Below are 21,031 nucleotides of genomic sequence, written 5' to 3' on the forward strand. Positions count from 1 at the left end.
TTTTATTTATATAGTTGCTTATTTTGAATGTGAGAAATACAAAAATGATCTGAATCGATCCTCATAGCAAGTTTGTTTCTAAAATGATCAGGGTACCAAGTACACCACAATTTTTTCGATATCAACCTATATGACATATATCTTATGTGATCTAATATACACAGAGACTGTCAAGAAAATACCAACCACAAGACATACACTTGGTATATATAATAGGTGTTGAAACCGATTCCGAACCTAACTGTAGGGATCAAACCCAAGTGTTCTGATTAAAGTACAAGTGTAGTTTCTTTATATTAACTAAAATAATAATTATAATGCAGAAAGTAAAGTAAAAGCACACAACAAAATTTTGTTAACGAGGAAACCGCAAATGCAGAAAAACTACAGGACCTAATCCAGTTTTGAATACTCTCATAATTAAGCCGTTATACAAAGATTACTACCAAGTTCGTATAGTTGAGACAAAGTAAAATAACCCTAGTTACCTAGTTCCCTTAATATTGTGCGCCTTCAAACAATCTGGCCGACGCACGTTATTCCTAAGATAGATTATACTATCTTAAGTTGTTTCACCAGTCGTGAATTTTTTTTTACTCAACTCCTTTGGATCGTATACCGAACCAGTAGATGACTAATATTATTTCAGGAACTACTCTATCAATCTCAAGAAGTAAATGAGAGATTTGTATTGAGTCATACATAGGATCTTCCATTTAATCTAATAAAATCCTTTGTTTGGTTAGATCAACCAATCTAGATTATCAAGATAATCAGATCTAGGTTTACAAACTATCAAAATCGGATCCTGAAGAAGTCCACCAAATGACAGATTTTCAATTTATGAAACTAACAATAAGATGTCTATCAAAAGATAAATAAAGTTAGTTCGGATCCAAGTCGGTCAAGTGTATACATGAAGTAAATCACAAAGATAAAAAAAAACAATGGGAAATATTCTCGTCTTCAAATCTTCAATGTCTTCAAAGTACCTGCATAAACAAACTTGATTCCACTTAAGGTCGAGCATGCACAAAACGGAGTCTGTTAATAATGGATGATCACAAGTTTATTGTTGGATCTAAAGACAGATATGAACTATCGTTAATCCTTGATCTAGTTTGAGTGATCTTATATCATATGAGAATAAGAATAATCAAACTAGGTGCTCAAATTTTGGCCATCCTTAGTCAATCAAAACAATAATCGAAAACTAAAAACAATGTTAGTTCTACTTTCCCACCAGTGGAACTATCTAGAGACTTCTTGATCCCACATAAGTCTTTAAATTAGCGGACATAACATATTTCACCTAATTAGGTTACTCCCCTCTCCAAAATAGTATTACAAGTGTCGGCTACAACGGTGACTACAAAATGAAGTGCATGTACATGATAAGTTTATAAGAAGAACACACTTCACTATTTATAGACCAAGGTATAGATTGGACACCAAGGAATTTCCATAGCCTATAATATCTAAAGATATGCAATAAATACCAATTTTCGGTTTTGTCTAATTCTAACAAATATACAACTTATGTACTGAAATACCTCATAGTTGACAACTACTCCCTCCGTTCCTAATTAATAGTCTGTTTTTTTTAGAGAAAATTAAGGAAATTAAGAGAACTAATCATTGAAAGTGGTCCTCATGACACTTGTCAATAAAAGAAGTGAAGTGAAATGGTCCCCATGACACTTGTCAGCAAAAGAAGTAAAGTGAAATGTCCACATGACACTTGTCATCAAAAGAAGTTAAGAAAAAGTGGTCCCAGAAAATTAAAGTAACATTTGACTTTCCCAATTAGGAAACCAGCCTATTTTTTTGAAACATCTATTTATAGAAACCAGCCTATTATGCAGGAATGGAGGGAGTATATATTAGCTAGTGTACAAGTATACTTTACACATATAAGTTCAAAAATTTCAAGAAAAAGATTATCAAAGATTTCGGTTTGGGATCTCACCTTGAGTATCAATGAATATCTTTGAACAATAAAAAGTAAGATTTTAACTCATGTTCAAATTACTCACTATGTCGACATCTTGAACTTTCCCTAATAGCAACTCATATTCTGATAATCACAAAACCCGAAAGTATATGTAAAACCGAAAATATAAATTTTGCTATTGGGACCGGTCCTGTAACAGATCCCAATAGGGATCGAACCTGTTATGGATCCCCAAAGAAAGGATTGGTCATGTTATATATCCCTAATAAGAATTGGACCACCAATCCCATTGATTTATTTCAACTACAAAAAAAGTTTCGCAAGTCTACTTCCTTAAACTCATCTAATTAAACAAAGATTTGTAGGTACGAAATCAATCCTAAGTTCATTACATAATATAGTAACAAGTTACAAGATAACGTTTATGTCGCAATTACGAAGTTCAAAAGATAAGCGTTACACTTTGTAATTCAGTATACATAAGTTGTGATACAACTTTTATATTCTTCCTTGACACTTTGATCATAATGTAATGATGAAGCCTCTAACACCATAATTTCATATATATAACTTCGCACATTGTGTTTTCAATCTAAACAACTTGAAAGTAATGTAGATAAAAATGGAAACAACTCAAGTCTGCTATTATTAAACTCGAATAGAAGGATGATGTGATGTCGATACGTCTTCATATTCTCCAGGTTCTAAAAAGTAATACTTGTATGTCTCAACATTTCTAGACTTATTATTCTAACCTAACGAAGTTGACTCCAGTAATCTAATCAAGCGACCTTGAGTTTTGAAACTTAAACATGTCAACCAAACTTGACATACCAGACTTGCGGGTTCAACCGATCAATGCCTAATAGGTTCTTATCCTTGATTATGGGTTTGTACAAATCCGGTCTCGTTAATGTCAAATGCTAATCTTTGGAACATCCTGAATTTTTTCATTTTCTGTCTTGCGTGTTGTGAATCGGATTTAATTGAGGTTGCACGTGGTACAATTCAGCTTTTTTTTGGCTTAACCAGAACTAAAACCGATAAACTTGATTTTATAGATTTTAAAACATGTATTGCCACTAGCCAAATTCGACTCGGTTCACAATCGAGTCGAGTCCGTTCGGTTTAAAACTTTCTGCTTTTGATAAACCGACAATATTACCAAACTTATTGAATTTTCCAAAGTTGTATCTTATTTTTGCAGAAGAGAGTTTCACATATAGTTTATTGTTTCAATAGTTTTGTGTTGCTAAAGAATATTAGCTATGTGGTGTTTTTTTAAACTTAGAAGACATTTTCACCCTATCAAATCAAATATAGTACTTCCTTCGTCCTTAAATAGATGACTCATTGACCTGTATTATTAAACAAGGGGATATTTCTAAAAATACTCTTTTAATTGATTATTGTTAGTATAAAAAACATGTGTAATTTGATAGTCATGTTTATATTCATTACCTAAGTGTTTTAAAATGCTTTTCAATGGTATAAAAATATATGTGGTATAATCTGAAAGATAAGTCATTTCTAAATTTTACTAGTTATTATCTATAAGGGCATAACTATAACTACTTAAAAGGACTCCCTTCTCACCTTAAGAATTGTGTAAACTTGAACTAAGTCATCTATGTAGGAATGGAGGGGTATATAGGAAAACTTTGGCGTGTATATAATTAGAATTATCATTATTAAAATAAGAAAAATATGGAAAGAGGATTTTAAGAAAAAATTTATGAAATTAAAAAACCAAAAGTTAAGGAGAATGAAAGTTAAGATGAAACTAAAAGTTTTTGAGCTAAAATATTAAGAAGATTTGTAGCTCACATAACGGGTTTGCTAATCCATAAAAATATTGATTTTGTTGAAGTAACATGTGTAAAGGAGTGGATGACCACATACCACACATGTCAAGATGCATGTACCTTTCTCTCAATCACTAGACACATGTAACTCTTTCTATTCTCCTTCACAACAAGTGTACTAACAATCACTTCTTCTTTTGTATTTAAAGGAACTAAAGGAAATGGAATAGAGACACTGATTCCCTTACACCTTTGTCTTTACATTGCAAACAATTATCCTTCTTCTCTTTTATGTGTTGTCCCCTCTTTTACACGTTATCAGCACTTCCTCTAGCCAATTGAGTACTCATCCTTCAACAAACAAAAAAAGGGGGGTGATTTTCCAAAATAAGTTTATTTATTTTTTTAACAGACCTATTTTTAGTTGACTATTTTTGTCAACCTTGTTACCAAATTGTTTGCAATTTTTATACCATAAAGAAATTTGGTTTGCAAACAAAGTTCCCTCTAGGTTATGATCAGAGATTGGACTATATGACATATTTGTATTAACCATAAAACCATAAAGAAATTTGGTTACGGGAAAATGATATCGGGATTTGTTGTGGACTCAGAAGGACTTGAGCACCATATTAATGTACTTTGCTTTTTCTATGTAGATAGACCCAATTCGACCAGAATTCGAACTTTTGGACTCAGCAGGACTTGAGTACCACTGTTGGGTAGCAGATGTGGAAACTACCTTTGTGGCAAAGGACTTCACCTCCACTATCAAGCCATATTCCGACGCTGCTCCGGCAACTGAGAAAGACAAAGATAATGCTCTTATGTTCCTCAAGAGGCATATCGATCCTAACCTGCGTTGGGGTTATCATCACTTGAAGACACCAAAAGAGCTATGGGATGCCCTAGATAGCCGTTTTGGGAACATTCATAATTCCTTAATACCAAAATTGAACGTCATGTGGAACGAAATCCGCTTCCTCGATTATGTAAAAGTGAATGATTTCCAAAAAGACATGCTGCAAATTCAGGCACGTATGGACTTTTGTGGAAAGAAACTTACTGATGAGGAAATGATTCAGAAAACACTATCGACCTTTCCCACCTCTTCCATGATACTAGCGAACCAATATCGTTTCGAGGTTGACAACAAGAGAATCACCACATTCAGTAGGTTGATAAACTTTCTCCAAGTGGCCGAAAGGCACAATGAGATTCTTGTCAATAACAATGCCAGAGCTGTCGGAAAAAAGAAAGTTCCCGAAGCTAACCATGGCAAGATCAATAAAGGTAAGGGCCCCAAAGGAAAAAGGGCTCGACATTCTGATTCACATCCCCATGATCCATACCCACGTGGAGATAACACCTCTCGTGGAAGAGGACGTAAGGGACATAATCGAGGTCGAGGGAGAAATGGTCACTCTAATGTTTGGCATATAGAAGGAACTTCTGACCATAGTGGTACTGAACCTAAGTCCGACAAAACCCCTACGAATCCCGCCACTAAAAAGGCTGCAGATGGAAGTGAGCCTTGTTTTAAGTGTGGATTTACCGGACATTGGTACAAGCATTGCAAGGCTAGCACCAATGTAGCTGCAAGCTAAAAAAAGTACCGGTAAGCTATCGAACGAGAGGCTAACTATGAAAAAGATAATACTGTTACCCCTGACGTCAACCTCACAATTTCAGACTTCCTGGCCGATGAGGACTTTGCCCCAACCATGGATGTGCCTGATTTTGCTTGGGCCTAAGAATTTAGCTTCTTGCTTTATGGATTGCTAGACTCTGTCTGCCTTTAGATGCTTTGAAGTTTTTATGTTATCTTAGACTATCGTTTTTTTAATAGTTTGGGTAGGTTTTACTGTTGCTGAACATGTTCTTACCATATTTATGTTTTGTGTATGGATTATCTATAAGTACTTATTTTTTATTATGTTCTAAAGAATTTTACTTTGATCATGATAATCTGTTGTTTAGCATGTAAATTAAAATGGAACGGACGCCATTCTAGTAGAACAAAATTCTCTAAATAAAGTGAGATAAATTGTTCGTCTTTAACATTCCTGCCTAATGTACTTGTAGGAATGTCTCAAGGAGAAATTCAATGTCTAGCTGATAGTGCAACCACCCACACTATCCTACGAAATAGACAATTATTTGTTAGTTTTACTCCTTATAATACATATGTGACTACGATGATTGGATCATCACAAGTAATCATTGGGAGAGGTACTGCCCAATTCTTGTTGCCAAATGGCACAATGATTAAAGTCACAGAAGCTCTATATGCACCAAGAGCTCACCGCACTTTGTTGAGTTTCAAGGATATCCGTGCAAATGGTTATCACTTGGAAACTCACTGTGAAAATGGAATTGAGTACATATATGTGACCTCTAGTGAATGTGGAAGTAAGCGCATCTTAGAGAGACTAATGAGTCACTCTGGTGGATTGTATATCACCACTATTAGGATAATTGAATCCCATGTGGTTGCCAACTATGTACTATTGGCCAGTGACTTATATAAGGTTTGGCACGATCGAATAGGGCACCCAGGTCATGATATGATGATACATGTTTTGAAGAACTCACACAGACATCCCTTCTTTCGAATGAAAAAAAAAGGGTAAACATATTGTTACAATGCAGAGTAACAATGTGCTTTCTAAAGTAAATGATGAACAATCTATGCCTTCTAAAGCAAGAGAAGCACAACCTTTGTTTTCTAAATTACTTGAAGCGCACCCTGTGTCCCATTCTTCTTCGATGTCCTTATCGAAGGCACGTTGCTCATTCTGCAAAGCTTGTTCTTTAGCAAAGACAGGATCGAGGCCATCCTATACTAAAGATACCAAACAAAATATTCTATTTTTACAAAGAATACAAGGTGATATTTGTGGACCTATACATCCAGAATGCGGACCATTCAGGTATTTTATGGTTCTGGTTGATGCTTCGACCCGTTGCTCACATGTTGCATTGTTGTCCACAAGAAATGTCGCATTTGCAAAGCTCCTAGCACAAATTATACGATTAAGGGATTACCACCCTGATTATCCAATCAAGTCTATCAGACTTGATAATGATGGAGAATTTACATCTAAAGGATTAGATGATTTCTGTATGTCTAATGGAATTGACGTAGAACATCCAGTACCCCATGTACACACTCAAAATGGTCTCGCAGAAGCTACCATCAAAAGGTTACAGATGATAGCTAGGGCATTGGTTATGCGTTCCAACCTGCCTATTACTGCCTGGGGGTACGCCATATTGCATGCATCATTAATTATTTGCTTTAGACCCACTGCTAGCCAACCATTTTCTTTGTACCATTTGGTAACTGGATATGAGCCTGATATTTCACATTTACACATATTTGGTTGTGCCGTATACGTGCCTATTACGCCCCAACAACGTACTAAGATGGGTCAACAAAGACGAGTAGGTATTTATGTTGGATATGAATCCCCAACAATTATCCGCAACTTAGAAACTATGAAAGGCGATCTCTTTACCGCTAGATTTGCGGATTTTCAATTTGATGAGACAACCTTCCCGTCGTTAGGGGTAGGTATGGAAAAGGGCTTCCAAAGGGAACGACAGGAATTGTCGTGGTGTGTTCCCACGTTTTCCATCTTGATCCCCGCACTCCACAATGTGAAAGTGAAGTGAAAAGAATTATCGATCTACAAAATGTGGAAAATTTCAATGCCTGATGCATTTACTGATATCGCTAAAGTGACGAGATCACATATACCAGCTGCAAACGTGTCTGCAAGGTTAGAAATTCCCGACAAGGGAAAAGGTACCATAGATATAGGTACCAAGGCTACACTTGGTGGAAGTGTAGCTCAGGCCGTGGCCCCCAAAAGGAAGAGGGGGAGACCACTTGGTTCGATCGATACTCAGCCAAGGAAGAAAAGGGCGAGTAAGGCACAAACCGATCCATATATCAATACAGATAATCCATATCATGAGATTGTCTCTGATTACAGTTATGTCCATGAATCACTACTGGGGGACGCCCCGAAGTTTGAATTGATTCCAGAGAACAAAGAAATCTTTATGGATTGTGAAAGTTCATACGTGTTGATGGAAAGATCCTCCACGCATATTGATGATATATTTGCATATACTGTTGCTCGAGAGATTATAGAGCACGATGATATCGAGCCATGCTCTATTGCAGAATGTCAAAAGAGAGCAGATTGGCCTCAATGGAGAGATGCAATCCGTGCTGAATTAAATTCACTGGCAAAAAGACAGGCATTTGGTGCGGTAGAGCTAACCCCACCAGGTGTAAAGCCTGTAGGACATAAATGGGTATTTGTCAGAAAGCGTAATGATAAGAACGAAGTCTTGAGATATAAGGCTCGCCTTGTGGCGCAAGGTTTCTTACAACGCCCTGGGATTGATTACGAAGAAACGTACTCTCCTGTAATGGACGTCATCACGTTCCGTTACTTAGTCAGCTTAGTAGTTTCAGAAGGACTTGAAATGCAACTTATGGATGTGGTTACCGCATATCTCTATGAGGATCTTGATACATAGATATTCATGAAAGTTCCAGATGGACTTCCATTGCCCAAATCAAGTAACTCTAAACCACGGAGTGCATTTGCAATACAATTGAAACGCTCACTTTACGGATTAAATCAATCCGGGCGGATGTAGTATACCCGCCTTAGTGATTATTTGGTTGGGAAGGGATATACAAATAATGAATTGTTCCCCTGCGTGTTTATAAAGAAAACAAGTTCCGGATTTGGAATTATAGGTGTCTATGTCGACGACAGGAACATAAGTACTCTTGATGAAATAAGAGAAACCGCAAGCTATTTGAAATCCGAATGTAAGATTAAATATCTTGGGAAAACTCGGATGTGTCTAGGACTTGAACTAGAACATCGAGCTTGTGGAATATTAATCCACCAGTCTGCATATGTCCAAAAGATACTCAGGCAATTTAATATGGACAAAGTGCACCCTGCTAGCACTCCCATGGTTGGTCAAACTTTAAATGTACATAAAGATCCATTTTTCCAAAGGAAGATGGCGAAGATGTATTGGGAGCTGAATATCCATATCTAAGTGCAATAGGCGCATTATTGTACTTAACACAATGTACTCGACTATATATCTCGTTCTCAGTGAACCTGTTACACAGCGTCATTGGAATGGTATAAAGAATATCTTTAGATACCTAAAGGGAACCATTGACTTGGGTTTGTTTTATCCCTACGAAGACGAAAAGAGAGATGCTAATGTAATTGCAACTCCTTACACCAAGACCCCAAATAAAGTTTTGGTTGGTTTTGCTGATGTTGGGTACCTCTCAGACCCACACAAAGGTCGATCACAAACTGGATATGTGTTCACTATCGGGAATACAGCGACATCCTGTAGATCGACCAAGCAAACCCTTGTGGCTACCTCCACGAACCACTCTGAGATCATTGCCCTACATGAGGCAGTTCGTGAGTGTATATGGTTAAGGTCTATCATTACACATATTCGAGGGACATGTGGTTTGAGTTCTACCACTGAATAACCAATTTTCATTTACGAAGATAATGCAGCTTGCATCGAACAGATGAAGCAAGGGTATATCAAGGGTGATAATACGAAACATATATCACCGAAGTTCTTCTACAATCAGCAACAACAATGTCTTCTAAACGTTCAGGTCCGTAAAGTAAAATCTTACGGAAATGTGGCATACTTATTTACTAAGTCATTACCTAAGGCCACATTTGAAAAACATGTGAGAAGTATAGGACTAAAGAGATTGTCCGAACTTACCATGACCCCATAGGACTAAAGGAACTGTCCACTCCCATGAATGTATTAGACTAAAGAAATTGTCCTGCATCAGGGGGGAGCACCTCATGGTATGTTGAACTCTTTTCCTTCACCGAGGTCACTTTTTCCCACTGGGTTTTACTACTCGGAAAAGTATTTATTGAGACAACAATAATATCATAATACAAATCATGTGGAGATGTCGATATCAAGGGGAGCATCTAACAATGCACTGATGACATCAAAGTGTGTTGTACTCTTTTCCTTCACCGAGGTTACTTTTTCCACTGGGTTTTGTTACTCGAAAAGGTTTTTAATGAGACAACAAAAACACTAGAGATACAACTTCGGTTGAGGTTATTCTTCTCCTTACAAGTGTTCAGGTTTTTTGTGTGAAGTATTTTTCCTAACACATTTCTACAAAGGAGAAAAGTCTTGACAAGCGACACCATTTCAGAAGCTCAAATATCTTCTTTCTCCTTCGGCCAGTTTTTATCTCGACGAAGTTTTCTGGCAAGATTTTGTCAATACAATGAGTATGTGATGGTGGTCATCCAAGGGGGAGTGTTGAAGTAACATATGTAAAGGAGTGGATGACCACATAACACACATGTCAAGATGCATGTACCTTTCTCTCAATAACTAGACACATGTAACTCTTTCTCTTCTCATTCGCAACAAGTGTACTAACAAGCACTTCTTCTTTTGTATTTAAAGGAACTTAAGGAAATGAAATAGAGACATTGATTCCCTTACACCTTTGTCTTTACATTGCAAACAATTATCCTTCTTCTCTTTTATGTTTTTCCCCTTTTTTACAGATTTCTGATAATTTTATATTTTAATAGAGATTTCTGATTTCTTTGGTTAAGTTTTTTTTTTTTTCTTGATCGAAAAGGACAGTATATAGATAAAATTCATAATTCTCATGGAGTACGGATCTTCCAACAAAAAAAGGTAGGAAAATTGATAGAGAGTTACACCAACCAATGGTGAAAATAAAAAATCAAGAAGAGAAAAGAGAATATTAAAATCAAAATTTACCACCACCTATTACTTTTTTTTCTTTCTTTTTTTGTAACAAGTTCCATTTCATTAACAACAAACAGTGGTTACATAACAATTAAGTTGATCAAGAAACCATTGTAGAACAAGAAGAATAAACTTTAAAACATAGAATATTCCGATAAAAGAAAGAAAAGGAACATCAGATATCGACAAATTCCAAGTATGGGAGAACCGACTAAATCGTTAGAGGATGGTCTTCTAGCGATAGACTGACCATTTGATAAGGTGTCTTCTTTGGAAGAAGATACATCATTAAAACATGAGCTTTTTTTGCTTCATTCTTGACCGTGACCGGAGTTTGATGACATAGCACTTTAACTACAAAGTAACCAAAGTGAAGTAAGCAATATACTTGGCTTTCAAGTTTATAAAGCCAAGCATATTGCTTAGCGGCATAAAAAGTCTACAAGTAAATGGGAGTTCTTACCATTAAATATTATAACGGAGGAGAATATTTGTGTCACTTAGGCTACATAAAATCAAAACTCAGTAATTTAGTATCTAACAAGACGGTTATTACGCGCCTAATGGAATTCAGTGTCGGATGGAAGAATCCGATGGCAAATGACGTGCCGCATCAGAAAGTAACTTTGAAGAAAACAAGATTTGACAAAACTTCAAAAATGTGACTTCCCAGATAGATAAGAGGAAAACGATATATATCTTCTCTTACATTTTATAATGATTTGGATAGTAACTATTGAGCAAGAACTTCCCAAATCAATTCCGGATCATAAGATGGCATTCTAGCAAGTGAACAACCACCTTCATATTGCCTATCCAAATCGTCTTCACCGCTACCCAGCAGCATTGTACAATTTACATTTCCGGAATTTGAATAGTTATCGTTCTTTGTTGATGAAAAATCTTCTTCTGAAATGGGTTCCGAATTCAACCCCGAAAGTGAATTTCGATTTGGGATTTGATCGTTACTAGTAGTATCTCTAGTTCCTTTCTTTTTCCTTCCCTTTTCTCTCCGGACTTTCTGACAAATTGCTTTAATTTTAGCATCAACTGAAGACCGTAATGCACTAAGTCGCGCTCGATCCGAAAACCTTAACTTGGACTCATCTCCAAGATTGGGAAAATTCAGCCGAGCATACTCCCTTCTCAACTTATACGCTGCTATGTCATATGCATATGCTGCTACTTCAGCTGTATCATAAGTTCCTAACCAAACTCTAACTCTGTTTTGTGGTAACCGTATTTCAGCTACCCATTTTCCCCATTGTCTTTGTCTCACACCTCTGTAAAGCTTCTTGCTCTTCTTCTTATCACTAAAATATGCAGCAGTAGTTTCAGAAGTGGGAGAATTTTGAGTAGATGATGATAACATGGTGTTGGTTCTGTTAGACTTAGTTTCGAAATTGAATTTTTCTAGAAATTCTCTCTGGCGGAGATAGACGCAAGAACCAATTGATTCTAAAGGATTACTAACAATGGCGCCGTTTGATGAAGAACAAGCATTGAAATTTGAGAAGAATATTGAATCTAATGGATTTGTTCCTCCTGTTAATAACAGTTGTGATAATGATAATGAAGATGAATCAATGCTCTTGTACACATTTCCGGTGGACAAAGAATTCTGTGGAGTAAAACTCAAGGTATCATTCATGACTCTGCAGAGATTTTGCACAAAGAAGAAGAAAAAAATGTGCAAGAAAAAAAGGAAACTTAAAAATTTGATCCTTTCTTTCGTCTGCGAAAATTAAAGAAATTTTGAAATGAGTTTGAGACAAGGCCAGAGAGGAGATTGCTGAGGATTACCTTGGTTTCCCTCTCTGTTAAGTTAATTTATAGGGGGAGGAGGAACATGGCATATGGTCCCATATAATTCGTTATCAAAATAGTCCCCCCTCATGGTGATGTTGAAAATTTCAAACTTTCTGTACTAACAAGTTAAAAAGCAACTTTATGTATTTATTAATTATATATATTTACAGGCTGTGTCTCTTAAATTTCATGCTACTACGTGTCCTCGAATCGGATCAGATCATAAGAAATTTGGTGATTGATTGATTTATGATCAGTTTCATTGCCTACGTATGTGTTACGTAGGTATAGACGTATGCACAGTGCATTTTTGCAATGTGATTTTACGGCATGTTCCAGGCGAACCGGCCATGCCCATGCATATGATTAATTGCTAGAGCCGAGAGGCATGGCCGCATATGGTTAATGTATCCTTTTTTTTTTCATCAGCAAACGTAAGTAATATATTAAGAAAGCTTATGCGAAGTAAGCGATTTACAACACCCCAAGAACAGAGAGGGCTGTGTTACAAAATCCCCACAGCACCACACTCCCTCAACACCAAAAAAAGAGAGATACAGACTCCCCCAGCAAAGACTGGCAAATCCCAAAAAAAAACAAACTAACAAATCCCACTAATTAACAAAAAACTGACCCCCAATTCGATAAAACATTGTCCAGGGAGGCTGCTAAGCTCATTCTAGAACTGACCCCAATTCACTGGATCGGAAACCAGTATTGTACAAAATGGTAGGCTGCTAAGCTCATTCTAAAACTGAGCCTAGTGGCAATTGAGATGTTATGGATGCTGTTAGAAGACCCAAAATCTACTACTTATTACGCGCTTTACTGTTCAAAATATATACAGCGCACATACATAATTTCCAGGGCAAGCAATCAGTAGAGACGATATCAATAATTTAGAGTCGACTAATTAAATTTTTCAAATGCGTGTGGAAGCAGAACACTTTGTGAATTAATCATCTTTAAGATGTGCGTACTATTGATTGATGAAATATCTATATCGACAAGAGGTAGAGAAGCAGAAAGAGCAGACATCCCAAGCTATACAATCAACCACCACCAAGCAAAAGCTCATGAATTCAAAAAGCCAAATATCAAAATCAAATTAATATGAAAAGTTAAACATATTAAAGATGATGGAAAGGTATAGTACAACAAAGTCAAAATAGATATCCCAATCATACTACACTACCTAAAGGATAATGAAGATAGGAAGTAGATTACTACGAGGAAAAATTCATGTGATGAAGTCGTGAACACACATAATCAAATTCACTATCCTTCTCTTTGTCTCTCTATGATCCTATTTATTCTCTAACTTTCGTGTAGCCTCACTAGATATGCAAGCACCCGATTTTATTATTCCTTTTGACCACGCCTACATTTTTAGCATGCATGCAGACCTCGTAGGTGTACATCATCCTCTCATGGGATTTTACTCGGGAGCATCCACTGTAGGTTTAGAATCAATGTTGTCGCTTGTCACTTTTGCCCTACTCGGCTTCTCAGATACCGTTCTTCCCAAAAAGAAATATACATGGGATACATGAGAATAGTTTCTATGAGACTGAATCCAACGAACTTAAGTATGAGAGCCGGACTCTTAGCCAACGGTTGTTGTGTCATACTTATTTACCCTTATTGATCGTAAGTTTGAAAATTGATCATAAGTTTGAAAAGGTACACTAGCTACTGGACTTGTAATGCAACAGTGTAAATGTAAATGACAATAAAGAGAGAAAAAGTGTGTTTTTGGAAGTATACGGACTAGCATATATAGAAGTAGGGTCTTGCCAACGACGTAACAAGGCCCCCTTGTGGTCCTGTACAAATTTTGTTTACCAGCATTTTATAGCCACATGATTCCAGTGGCCACTACGTATATACTTGTAGGTATTGTGTACTAGGTGTTAATAAGATGGAAAAGCTAATGGAATTGATCATTCGTAGTTATTGATTTTACATGCTAGATAGCTGCACGTATTTCCTTCCCTTCCATTAACGTTGTCTAGAATTCTATGTCGACCACAAAGAACATCCACTGGACGTGATCGTATGATCCTAGTACTGGTACAATTGAACTTGACTTTACCTTTTAAAATCAAGTCTCCTATGCGCCGCTATGCATTATTATGCGTGGACTATTTCCTCATCGGTATCTCTGGGCAATTAACACAATAATATTCGAATGGAAATTTTCCTATTATGCACCCATTTCAAAACATGTTTTCTAATATACACCCGTTTTTTTTTGGATATTTCTAATATACACCCATCATAACTGAAAACGTTAGCACACAACATCTAAAGATCTAGCCGTATATCTGTCAATCGAAATTGACGTCTTAGATTTATCTAAGTTACAAAATCACGAGTTTACCCATGACTCAGAAACAAAAGGTTGAGAAGAAGATAAGATTTCATTTTCTCATTTCAGTCGTCTTCTTCTCTCTTTCTGCTGCTACTGGTCTCGATTCATGAGATACGAATTGAGTTTTTGTTGCAAAATCGACGATTTCCTAAACTAGAATAAGAATCTAACAAGATTTCAAGACACTATGAAGAAAAATCCAGAGAAGAAAAAGTCGAAGAGGTAGGGTTTTCCTGAACTGAAACCCTAATTATTTTTCACCAGTTTTTGATGATTTGTAAGCCCTAATTGATGAACCCATCTCTGTTTTTATTGAAGTTATCAAGACATTTGTTAAATTTTCTAATTTTTTTCATCTTCTCTCGATTTGATTTGGGATTTTATTTTCTAATCTTTTTGATTTGATCTGGGGTTTTATTACAGATAGTGTTATTTATTGAATCGATTTTGTTTTAATGCAGAAATGGTGTTATTTATTGCAGATTGTGTTATTTATTGATTTTATTTCGTTTCTGTGCAGTGCAATTGTACCGCATAGGTATATTAGTGTTCATGTGGTGAATTCTGAAATGTGTCTATCTTTCCCCAACATATGTAGAGACCTGATTAATCTGAAAATGTTTGAGGATATGGTACATACAAGATTTTGTCTTGGTACTAGCCAAAAGGTTAATCTGTATTGGTGGGATGATGACCCAAATGTGCCAGAATACTTAGTGATGGATGAAGATTTTGATAGGTTTTGGAATGAGGTTGTACCTAATAAAATGGGAGATATTGAACTTAAAGTGTCTGTAATTTGTGTTGAAGAGGAGTATGATGCAGTTAAGATGAAGCAGTCAGTAGTTACACCAAAGAAGAATTTGGGTGAATATTCAATGGAGTCACCTAGGAGATCACCTAGACTAGCATCTAAAATGGCAAAATCAGTTCAACAAGTTGGTTATGAACAAATGGGTACTGCAAGAAAGATTTCTTTTGTAGATTTGCTGAATAAGGTTGAAAGTGATGGGTTATCATGTTTGAGTCAAGCTAGTGTTGGTGACAACATGTGGAATGTTGGGAGTAGCAGTCAGCCTTCACGAGTAATTGAAGATGAAGGAAGAGAAACATTCAATCATGATTGTGAAATACCAAACCTTGTTGCCTGATGATTACAGTGTGCAATTAGAAAATTTAGATGTTGATGAATGTCACCCTGTGGAGGAAATGGAGCCTCCAGTGTTGTTTGATAGTGATGAAGATGAGAGGGATTATAGGGAGTTTGGAACTTTTTATGAAGATGAAGATGATGACAGTGATGGAGAGGAGGTCAACGAAAAACATGGAGGTAATGATGCTCAATCTGATGAAGAGGAAGCTAAAGAAAAACATGGAGGTAATGATGCTCAATCTGAGTGGTTTCAAAACTTTGTAGAAGAACACAAAGTCTACTTTGAAAAGGAAGAAGAAGAACCACAGTTCCCTGAGGATAAAGAGGTTGAACCAGTTGATCCAAGTATGATGTTGGTTGGTACCAGATTTGCTAAACAGGAAGACTTTAAAAGGCATTTGAGGGCTTTCTGTGTCTTGAATGAAACTCAGTTTTTGGTCAGATCTAGTTGTTCCAGGAGAGTGAAGGTTATATGAAGATTTCATGAGGAATATAAATGTCTTTGATTTGGAAAAAAGGTGGTTACTGGTCAATTACAAGTCTGGAAGAAAAACATACATGTGCTGGTGATCCAACAGGGAGAAATAAGTCTGCAAACAAGTATTTTGTTTGTGACTGGGTAAAGGATAGGCTTAAGACCACTGCTGGGAAAGTTATTCCAAAGCCAGGACAAATAAAATAAGACTTTTTTACTCAAACCAACATTGATATACCATATCAAACAGCATGGAAGGCAAGAAATTTAGTTCTAGAATCACGGTATGGGAACTATGAAGAAAGTTTCAACAATGTACCTACTTTCTGTAACATGGTGACCAAAACAAATGATGGTTATGTGGCTATTTACACATATGCACAAGATGATGATCGTTTTGAAAGCATGAAAATCTGTTTTGCAGCAGCACTTCAAGGATTTAAAGATAGATGTAGACTAGGAATTGGGTTGGATGCTTGCCATCTTACTGGCAAGCATGGTGGTGTGTTAATGGCTGCAACATCACTAGATGCACAAAATGGTTTAGTACCATTAGGGATTATGGTTTACAGGGCTGAGACCATAGAGAATTAGACCCTGTTTCTCCAATATTTGGCTCCACATATCACTGATCATAAGTGTCCAATTACATTCATATATGATAGGCAGAAGGGATTACATGAAGCTGTGCCTGCAGTGTTTGGAAAAACTCCTCATAGATATTGTTATAGGTAATGTACTTGTATCTTAAGTTATTTTTTCAATATGTCTTTCATATGAACTGCAATCTCACCTTTGGAATGCAGCAAAATGTTATAAGATGAAGCATTTTTTTGTAAGTTTTCTCACTTAGTTATATCTTGTACCATTTTTTAAGATTTTAATTTTGTTTTCTGAAATTAAGACTTTAATTTTGTTTTCTGAAATTAAGACTTAGTTATGTTTCCTGTAGGAAAACATGGAACTTTTGAAGAATGAAAATGAGGAAGCTTTTATGTATCTTATGAGGGAAAATCCCGAGTCTTGGTCAAGGGCTTTTTTTGATAGCACAAGTAAATGTGAACATACGAATAATAACTTTTCTGAGTCTTTTAACTCCATCGTATGTAATTTAAGGGACAAACCAATTTGTATGTTAGGAATGATGTATGGACAGTTAGTCATGGGCTTGTTTTATAAGAGGAGGACTGAATGGGTAGGGTGGACAGATGGGAAGTTGGTTCCCACTGCAGTTAAGTTAATTGAGAAGATGATGAAATTAGTTGGTAAGTTCAAGACAGTTGGATGTGTGGCAGGCAAGATATATTCAGTAACTAACAGGGACACAAATAAAATGTTTACTGTTAATATTGTTAATCAAGTATGCAGTTGTGAGCAGTGGCATATGAGAGGATTTCCTTGCCAACATGCAGTTTGTGCATTGAAAACAATTAGAGCTGATTGGCCTAAGTAAGTGTATTAAGTAACTTTAATTTTTGTTGTTTTGTTTTTTTCTTTTAAGCTTCGTAGTTTTGTCTTTGTCTTCAATTTTTGTAGTTTTTTTTTTGTCCATTCATTAACTTCAGTCCATTCAATTTTTGTTGTTGTGCTTGTGTAGATATTGCAGTCCTTCCTTTAGAGTGGAATCTTATAGAGCCACATATGCACCAGTGGTACATCCTTTAGATGACCCAAAGGACTGGGTAAAGGTAACCTCTTTATTGGTTGTTGTGGTTTTAATATTATATTAAATGCTTTAGGGTTTCATCATATTTTAACCCCCAAATTGTTTCTTTCCAATCTCTCTCCTGGTAGACATGAAGCTCAATACTCCCATCTCAAGTAGATCTGCAGGAAGACCAAGAACTAAAAGGATAAAGTCATATGATGAACCTAGAGTTGAAGTGAGAACTAGAAGATGCTCAAGGTGCAAGGTAGTAGGTCACAACAAATCAACTTGTAAAGGAGGTGAAGTTAGACAGAATCCAAAGGGAAAGAGACCAAGAACTCAAGTAGATGCTGCTGATTTTAGTTTCTTATATCCATCACAACCAAGTAATGCAAAGAAAGTGAAGAAGACTGCAGGTGAATCATCTAAAGCTGCTGCATCCAAGAGGAAGGTTGCACAAAATGTTTCACAGACTGTTTCACAAACTGTGACACACCCTAAGTATGGATCTGTTTCACAAAATATCACACAATGTATTCAGACCCAGGGGAAGGCTAAGAAGACAAATAAAAATTGATTTTGTGAATGTTATCTTTTGAAAAACTTTGGATCTGTCTCTTTTTGGGTTGTGTTGATTGAGACTTGGAAATGTTTATGTTTTGAACAATTTCAACATTTTTTAGATTGAAAAACTCAAGTGTTAGTTTTGATTGAAGAACTTCAATATAAATTTTCTTTTTATTACATAACTTGTTGGTAACTTCAACATCAAGCTTTTTGTAGGATCTTTGGCATCATCAAACCATTCAAAATATGTGCAGGTAACATTTGAGCACTTCAAAAACATTTTCCCATTACTATCAATTGTGCTGGATTGTAGTATTTGCCTTATACCACTACAAGGTACATGTTTGCACCTTGTGTACAGCCATGGACACACTTTTGTCTCATGGTTTCCTTGTTCACAGATTTAACATTCAGTCATGATTTTCTTCCCACTGTTTTTTCTATTGCTACTAGTTGGTGAGTCTTTTTGGCCTCCATTCATGGCTTATTTGTGGGATTGAATGTTGAAAAAGGATTAGTTTTCATCACTGGTTCTTATAGCAGTGAAAAACATTAAAATTTAGGGTTGTAATCGTGACCGTTTATTTGAACACACAAGATAAATCCACCTGTTAGCTGACAGTTTTTATTGCAGGTCATGTGACGTGCACGTGCATGGTTTTCTGAGTCAACCATGTTATCAACTCGATTGATCTGGACCCGAGTTTATCCCATAGGGAGTTTTTTGTCTTTTTCATGTGGTGCCAGCTGTGGTGCCAGCTACACAGATAATGGTTGTTAGCCGTTTTATTAAAAAAACGGACGGAATTATTGTTTCGGGTGTATATTAGAAATATCCAAAAAATCGGGTGCATATTGGAAAACAGGTTTTGAAATGGGTGCATATCAGAAAAACGCTCTATTCGAATTTATAAAAATGAACCCAAATATCCATGATCTACCAGTTGAGTATTGCTTACAAAATGGTTGGATACACCTTGAGAAGTAAATTTCCAATATGAAAAAACACAAAACCCAAAAGTTGGGAACACTCTTTTAAGTCTTTGTAGAATAGTGTATTTGACGCGTTTTCCGTTTACACAAAGCAGACGTTAAAAGAGGGTCAAATTTAGCTTTGACTAGAAGAAATCTAGACAGTATTTGACGCGTTTTCCGTTTACACTAGTTAGTTAAGGACTGAGCCACTGAGGAGGATTTTTTTTTTTCTTCTTTTTTCTTTTTTTAATCAGAACTGATGAGGATATTAGCTAGCTAGATGATAGTGTATCATTTTCAGCAATCAATCAATTTAAAAAAAGAACTGTGCTCTAGATCATCTTTCTGCTTTGTGTGTGATATGTCTGCCTTATGGGCCTACGGGTGTGAGACATGGTCGGTTTGAATTTTGAACACCTTTTCTTCCCTCCGTCCCAACATACATATATCTGTGATTTTGATTGATTTCCTTCTTCAATCATGCATCTTTTTATTTTTAGTTTTGTTAGGCTGTTTGAAACTCAAATAATCTTGCTCGTTCCACCAGTATTCTTGCGCAATCCGGCATGATTAACTAAAATCCAGGCCATCTTTTAATTTTATAAGCGAAGTGCTAGTAAATATGTATGTACCGTACGTACTATTTTGATTGATAAAATATCGATCGACAAGAGGTAGAGAACCAGAAAGACCAGAAATCCCAAGCTATATGATTCAACCACCATGCACCAAGCAAAAGCTCATGAAATCAAAAAGGCAAATATCAGGATCAAAGTGGGACAAGTCCCAAAGGTATAAGGTAATGTACACCAAAGTCAAGAATAGATATCACAATCATATTCGAAGGATAAGGAAGACAGATTGCTATGAGCTGCTGCTAAGAAAGAAAAGAAAAGAGGAGGAGAAGAAATTTTGAGGAAAATCATGTGACGAAGTTGAGAACACGTTACTTTTTTTTTTTTTTGATTGAAAGAGAATTTCATTAGAAGAAAGAAAACACTATCCTTTTTGAGAACACATTACGAAGTTGAGGACACATTACCAGTAATCAAAGTCAAAACACTATCCTTCTCTTTTTCTCTCTATGATCCTACTTAGTTATAAAGTAGATCATTTAATAATGGGACGGACGGAGATAGTATTATTTATTCTCTGACTTTCTTGTAGCCTCACTGGATATGCAAGCACCCAGTTTTATTATTCGTTTTGATCACGACTACACTTTATAGCATGCATGCAGACTTCCTTTTGATCACGTCTACATTTTTTAGCATGCATGCAAACTTCGAGGAGTTTTTACGAGACTGAATCCAACGACCTCAATTATGCGAGTCGTACTCTTGGGCAACAGGCTCTGGTATCAAATTTATGTCTCTAGTGTCAAATTTATTATTATTTTTTTTGATCAATAAAACGATATAATTTTATATA

The 21,031-nt window shown here is 36.1% G+C and overlaps 2 protein-coding genes across 2 annotated transcripts; one reads left to right on the forward strand and one right to left on the reverse strand.

The window, feature by feature from the left end:
- The first annotated feature begins 3,592 nt into the window (after positions 1–3,592).
- LOC113280620 lies at positions 3,593–5,366 on the forward strand. The gene is made up of 2 exons (XM_026529225.1): positions 3,593–3,622; positions 4,419–5,366. The coding sequence occupies exons 1-2, from the start codon at positions 3,593–3,595 to the stop codon at positions 5,364–5,366; spliced, it is 978 nt and encodes a 325-aa protein (XP_026385010.1).
- Positions 5,367–11,039: 5,673 nt separating this feature from the next.
- On the reverse strand, positions 11,040–12,388 carry LOC113284409 (ethylene-responsive transcription factor ERF061-like). Its single transcript, XM_026533856.1, has one exon. It carries the CDS (start codon positions 12,248–12,250, stop codon positions 11,333–11,335), a length of 918 nt encoding a protein of 305 aa, XP_026389641.1. The 5' UTR covers positions 12,251–12,388; the 3' UTR covers positions 11,040–11,332.
- Between the last annotated feature and the right edge of the window lie 8,643 nt (positions 12,389–21,031).

The sequence above is a fragment of the Papaver somniferum genome, chromosome 5, assembly GCF_003573695.1.
Source record: "Papaver somniferum cultivar HN1 chromosome 5, ASM357369v1, whole genome shotgun sequence".
NCBI lineage: Eukaryota > Viridiplantae > Streptophyta > Magnoliopsida > Ranunculales > Papaveraceae > Papaver > Papaver somniferum.